Source organism: Narcine bancroftii, chromosome 5 (genome assembly GCF_036971445.1).
Source record: "Narcine bancroftii isolate sNarBan1 chromosome 5, sNarBan1.hap1, whole genome shotgun sequence".
NCBI lineage: Eukaryota > Metazoa > Chordata > Chondrichthyes > Torpediniformes > Narcinidae > Narcine > Narcine bancroftii.
In genome coordinates this window covers 217442960-217449339 of record NC_091473.1, presented here as the reverse complement: position 1 = coordinate 217449339, position 6380 = coordinate 217442960, and the positions used below count along the sequence as shown (strand labels likewise).

The following is a 6380-nucleotide window of genomic DNA, read 5'->3' as shown; positions in this document are numbered from 1 at the left end:
TCGGCTCGGTGTTCCGTGCCGCCCAATTCACACCCCGTTAACCTACACCCTCAGCATGCTTTAAAAGGCGGGAGGAAACTGGAGCCCCTGGGGAGAACCCATGCAGACACAGAGAGAACATACAAACTCCTTACAGTCAGCGCGGGATTCGAACCCTTGTCCTGATGGCTGGAGCTGTGAAGGTGATGCGCGAAGTGCTACACCAACTGTGCTGCAGTAAGTGTTAAACTGGAGCAAAATGATGGGACACAAACTTACAAATGATTAAATTTAGAGATGAAAATTAATGGTTTATTTCGAGGCCGATAGCATGAAAAGCAGAGATTTTATATTACATGTATCAAATTTTGGTTTGATCACACTTCGGGTTTTGGCAGAAAGTGGAAAATAGATTAACAAGGATCAAATGATTGGGTATAAAGACCTGTCAAAGGGTTTACTGTTCTGGAGAATAAAAATTTGAGAAGGACTTAATAAATAGATAAATAAAACAATGTAGGTTTCAGGGAGGTGATCCCACAAGTGAGAGAATTTAAACCCAGTCGGGAAGAAGAAGATAAAGGGGAGAAGGTGCTTTGAAAGAGTAGGTCAGAGAGACTTGAATGAGATAAGATTGGGGTGGGGTTATGGTGGGGGGGTGGTGTATTGCGGAGATGCAATAGGCGGCATAACGACAGAAATGGAGAATAATTCTGACATGGCCTCCTTCTGTGTGATACTATCTCAGGTTATGGTAAGATTTTGGTAAGAATTTCCAGGGACCTTTCCATTAATCCTCCAAGCTGTGATGTAGAATTGCAAAGCCCTCGTTTCTGGACCACTCTCGAAAGGTTACAGGCAGCAGCAGGCCAGGAGTCTGATGGGAGTACAGTTTCAGTTCCACGCAGAGGTGCGAAGGGGAGGATCAAAGGTGATGAGGATGCACTTGACCAGTAGCATCAATGCATGGCTCAACCAGATGGAGTCACTTGAAAGATGCCCCATGCATAGCAGCAGGAAACAAGAGTCCAAGTCTTCAGAAGAGCAGATCCCATGTTGGCAGAGGTGGACCTTCCCTCTGGGAGGGGAGGCATTGCCTCACTCGCCGTATAACTTGCTGTTGTTACTTATGTGGCAGAAGAGCGTAATGGCGAATGACATGCCGATTATCTGAGGGCAGAGAAGGAAAAACATCAGTGTATATCACCTTATGGCCATAGCAGGAAGGATCGTCCCATCCACCTTCAGGACACTGTCATTTTAGACATCAACCTACTGTCATCAACGACACTGTTTTCAGGGACACTTATTCAGCCTTTTTTTGGCCCACCACTCACAGAAAAATGGTGACAAGAGTCGCCATTCAGCCCATTGAACTGTTCTATCAACTACAGGAACAAAATGACAAGGACAGGCCATTCATCCCATTGAACTGGTCTATCTACTACAGGAACAGAATGACAGGAACAGGCTGTTCAGCCTATTCAACTGGGCTATCAGGAACAGAACAACAGGAGTGGCCTTTCACCCCATTGAACTGGTGAAAAATACAGGATCAGGCCATTCAGTCCATTGAACTAGTCTATATAATCACAAGAATTGAACACTAGCAGTGGTTGTTCAGCTCCTCATGAATGGAGTAGACATGCTGGGCCTCTCAAGCAATTGCGCCAATCAGACCAAGGGAGCAGGCACTGGTCTTGCTCGATCTGCCCTTCATTTGGATTTCAGCTGATTCATACACACCTGGTTGGATTGATTGCATTTGCTGCCAATTCCTCAATAACAAAAACCGAACACTCAGGTTAGAGAACTCCAGATATTGTGCAGGACGCCTGTCTTTCACTCTGGGTAAAGGGGGCTGAAATGGGTACGAGCAGGTGAGGGATGGTGGGACTGGGAGCTGCAAGAGCCTCAGGGATAACCCATACGCTTTGTGAGTGAAAAATTTGCTGATCTCTCTTTTAACTTAAGCCAGAGAGGTTAAGCCTCAGGACATTGTTGAGTTCCGTTCATGAGATGAATTCAAAATAGAGTTGAATGTGGCCCTTGTGGTTCAAGGGATCAATGGGGTATGGAGAGAAAGCAGGAACAAGACGCTGAAGTCACATGATCAGCCATGGTCCAATCGAATTATAGTGCAGGCTTGAGGGGCTGAATGGCCTTCTCCTGCACCCATTTTCTCTGATTCAATGAACATGATATTGCAACAGTACCTTTCAGTAATTTACGTCACCAAGTATTTACCTGGATTACGGATGTGGAGATGATGACGATCCCAATCGTTAGAAAGTTTGATTCAAACCAGTCCTGGATCTGGGTATAGCAACCCTGTGAATCAGAGGGTAAGGAACTCAGAGCCAGTTTCTCAGCAAAGCAATGCAAACGTGAGTTGTCCTCGTTCAGAAAACTGAGTCAGCAATTCCCTAATTCTAACCACAGACCCCAAAACACAGGAACTTTTACTCACTGTAATGCTACTTAGAACATATGATATAGCAGCACAGTACAGGCCTTTCACCCCACGGTGTTGTGTCAACCTATGGAAACCTACCCCACTGCAATCTAATTTTTCCAAACCTCACACCCATAACCTTCTATTTTTCTTACATCCATGTCCCTATCTAAGAGTCTTTTAACATGTCCCTCCATCATCACCCCCTGGCAAAGCATTCCAGGAACCAACCACTCTCTGTGTAAAAAAAAAAGTTACCTCTGGCGTCTCCCCTAAACTTTCCTACACTCACCTTAAACAGATGTCCTCTCGTATTTGCTATTGACACCCTGGGAAATTCCACATTATTTTATCAGCAATAATTCATAATGATTATTACTGACAAAATGTTGAATAATGGTTTAATTAATAACAATGATCAATTAATAATTAAATCTGCCCCAGGACCACGAAAAGACCTGCTGCACCTGTTTAAACATCATTTTGTATTGTTACGAGGCCAGAGGACCCCAAAACCCAGCAGCAATAAATATTCACCACGACAAATAGTTACTTAAACAAAATTTGCTTTTAATTATCTTTAAACATGAAAATAGAATCAAACTTTAACTCATCGCTATTAACTTAACTAACCTAACTTAACCCCCTTCTAATTCTAAGCGCACGTGTATGTAATGTGTGTGTGTGTGTGTGTGTGTAAGTTCAGAAAAGTTCTTTGGTTCACAGTCCAAGTTCACTGGCTGCAGGCAATTCTGATACAGTGCACAGAATTTTTTATAAAGTTCACCAGGCTTTGGTGCTTGAAAGGTTCTTGTCAATTTTCAGAGAGAGATTTGTTGTTCCTTTTTAATCAGCCACTTCAGTGTCTTGCTGATGTAACTTGCCCCTTCGGGGTTCTCCAGATGATAACCTCATTCTTTCAGGTCACCACAGAGTTCCTTTCTGTCTCTTATTCCAAGTGAAACATTAGACAGACAGTCCTCTCCTCTTGCATGAACCACAAGGGCTTTGGCCAGGCCGTCTTACAAACAGGCTTTCCAAAAGCTTGCTAGCTTGTCCTGTTCCAGTCCCAGCTGCCTTCTGCTGGCTGTAACACTGTACAATCTGTGTGTGTGTGTGTGTGTGTGTGTGTGTGTGTGTGTGTGTGTGTGTGTGTGTGTGTGTGTGTGTGTGTGTGTGTGTGTGTGTGTGTGTGTGTGTGTGTGAATCTCTCTCTCTCTCTCTCTCTCTCTCTCTCTGACTCTCTGAGAAAAAAGCCTGTTTGACTCTCTCTGCTTGGAAAACCACATGACCCTCTCAGAACAGCAAGTTCTCTTTCAGACAGGAGTGCCTTGGGCATGTTCTTTCATCTGTTGCCTTTTGCTAAAAACAATCCATTAGTGAAGTCTCTTGCAAAAGCTCTGGAGCCGATACCATGGGGCAGAGCTCCAGTATTTTAAATAAGATCTGTTTTAAAGTGTTTGTATATGACCTACTCTAACAAACCTTTCCCAATATATCTTCCAAAAACATATCTAGATATATCTATATACTCTGTCACAGTATGAATTGTATCTGAGAATCTTTATCTATCTATTATTTTGTATTTATGATCCCAAATATCTAATTGTGATATTTATTACTATTGTTGTCCATGAATCTTATGTAACCTGTGTGGCTACAGCCAGTAAAATTTTTACTGCATCTGTACATTGTACTTATGTATAGGACAATAAACTCTCATCACTCATAATGTGAGTAACGCTATTACAGCACCAGTGACCCGGATTCAAATCCAGCGCTAGCTGTAGGGAGTTTGTACTTTCTCCTCGTGTCTGTATGGGTTTTCCCCAGGTGCTCCAGTTTTCTCCCAGCCTCCAAAAGGTATTGGTTTGTAGTTTAATTTGGGTGTAATTAGGTGGCATGGGTTTAAACCTGCAGTTTTCATGAACACAAAAACAAGGATCAAATTGCACTGTGACCCACCAAAGTCACTGGGAACCATCTTTGATCCTGCCTGCCAGATGCTTCACTGAACTGCTGTGAGGCAGAGGACAGACACGGATTAACACGGGGCATGGATTAACGCAGTGATCTTTGTCCACAACTCATTAGGGCTGTGACTACTGTTAGGTCTGCTTTGTTCATGAATGAGTGAGTCAAACACCAGACTGAGTCGAAATCAAGGTTCTTTGTTCTTTATTACCGGATTGTAACACTTGCAACTAACAGTGTTAGTTGGAGAAGGCGCATTCTGCCGTTATCAGCAAGTGGTGTTTTTTTTATACCTCAGGATACGTACTTAGTAAATTATCATACCATGACATTGTCCAATGAATAAACTGTTGCTACCCTTCTCTGTTAGTCTGCTGCACATCATTCTTGTTAGTGCCAAGCTTATCTTGAGTGGACAAGGTCACATCTGCATTCTGTTACTCCTTAGTACTGGGTGACTCCTTCTCCGGTCCCATCTCATGATGTTTTTACCTTACACTACTCATGGTAAGGCAGTTGATCATGGATATCATTGTGGGGTGAATGCAGTGACCTCTTTCTGAACCAGGAGTTCACACCTCATTAGGAGTGGTACCCAAGGGAGTTGATCCATGGATACCATTGTGGGGTGAGGGTGAGAGGGGCTTCCTGTGACACTTTGCTAATCTCTGCAGCAGTTCTTCTGGTTTCAGCGACATGCTTCCCAGTGTCCCTTGTGGGTAACACCGGCAGGGTAAGCCGAGCAGTTAGCTTAATGCTCTCAGAGCCAAAGTGACCTGGGCTCGAATCCTCCACTGTCTGTAAGGAGTTTGTACTTTTTTTCCCTGTGTCCGCAGGGATTTCCTCCCACATTTGAAAGACATATGGGGTTAGTGGGTTAATTGGTCATACGGGCAGTGTGGGCTCTTGGGCCAGAAGGGCTGTATCTCTAAATTAAAAAAAAATTAACTGCACAGGCGGTGAACTCCGTAGCATCACGTTTTAACAAACCAACATTGAGAACAAATGCAATAGTCAGGACCCCAATTTCATTTCAGGGCAAAATGCATTCTCAACTCTCCAGACCCTGACGAAGAAGTATTGCTCAGACGACATTTATTATTTCCCTCTCCCCCACCACCACTCCCCACCCCCACCCCGGCTCACAGAGGAGCTGATGTTGTTCCAGAACCCCAGAACAATTTGTTCATTCACCTCACCTTTGCCCAGTAGTCTTTGGGGTCGCAGTTCCTACTTCCAGGACAGCAGGACTGGGGGACCTCATTTCTCCAGTCAGTGTAGTTCAAAACACCACAGCAATGTAACTGAGAAGAAACAGAGAGACAGGCCTTATCATAAGCTGCATAGTTAATTTATCACAACTTCCTGCATCCACTGCTCACGAATTGAAGCTGCCATTTGTATTCACTCTTGCTTTCAACTGAAGTTGGGGCTTATACCCTAACAATAATTACAATCTCTGCTTGAACATGCTCCTCGAAAATTTGAAGTGCTGCCCAGTACTTATGGTTTATCACCTTCACGACCACTTTCATGAAATCCCACAGCCAACAGGATCGCCATGGGCAATCCTGCTGGATTATTGGCTTGAGAAAGTTTTGCTGGACCTTGGCGAAAGTTTGATGAGACAGAGTGACTTGGTCAGGCAGCTTTGAATCCATAGTTCGGAGTCATGTTGAGTCATTTATAGGTCAGAATGGATAAAGATTACATGCGTCTCTCTACAAAGGGCAGCAATGAATCATCATCAAGATTACAGATGACGGGTTCAGGCCTGAAATGTTGATGGCCTTTTACTTCCTTTGGACACTGCGTGACATGCTGAGTTTCTCTGGCACTTTTGTGCATTACAGTGAATAATCTGGTTGATTGTGAGAATCTGACAGTTTTGTGGATTTACTTTCTGCTGATGTCAGGGCCTTTGAGTAATGAGATCGACATTTCTTTCACAACCGCTGATTTGGGGCCCAGT

General features: G+C 43.8%; 1 protein-coding gene across 6 annotated transcripts in view; it reads right to left on the bottom strand.

Annotated features, from left to right (window-relative positions):
* Positions 1-264: 264 nt before the first annotated feature.
* LOC138764855 (leukocyte surface antigen CD53-like) overlaps positions 265-6380 on the bottom strand; it is a 68445-nt gene continuing 62329 nt past the window's right edge. For all 6 annotated transcript variants that reach the window (XM_069941213.1, XM_069941214.1, XM_069941215.1 and 3 more), the window contains 3 exons: positions 5608-5712; positions 2227-2310; positions 265-1149 (listed from right to left, as the gene is read on the bottom strand). In XM_069941213.1, coding sequence (XP_069797314.1) covers positions 1078-1149; positions 2227-2310; positions 5608-5712 — 261 coding nt within the window. In that variant the 3' untranslated portion in view covers positions 265-1077. The remainder of the gene's footprint in view (positions 1150-2226; positions 2311-5607; positions 5713-6380) is intronic.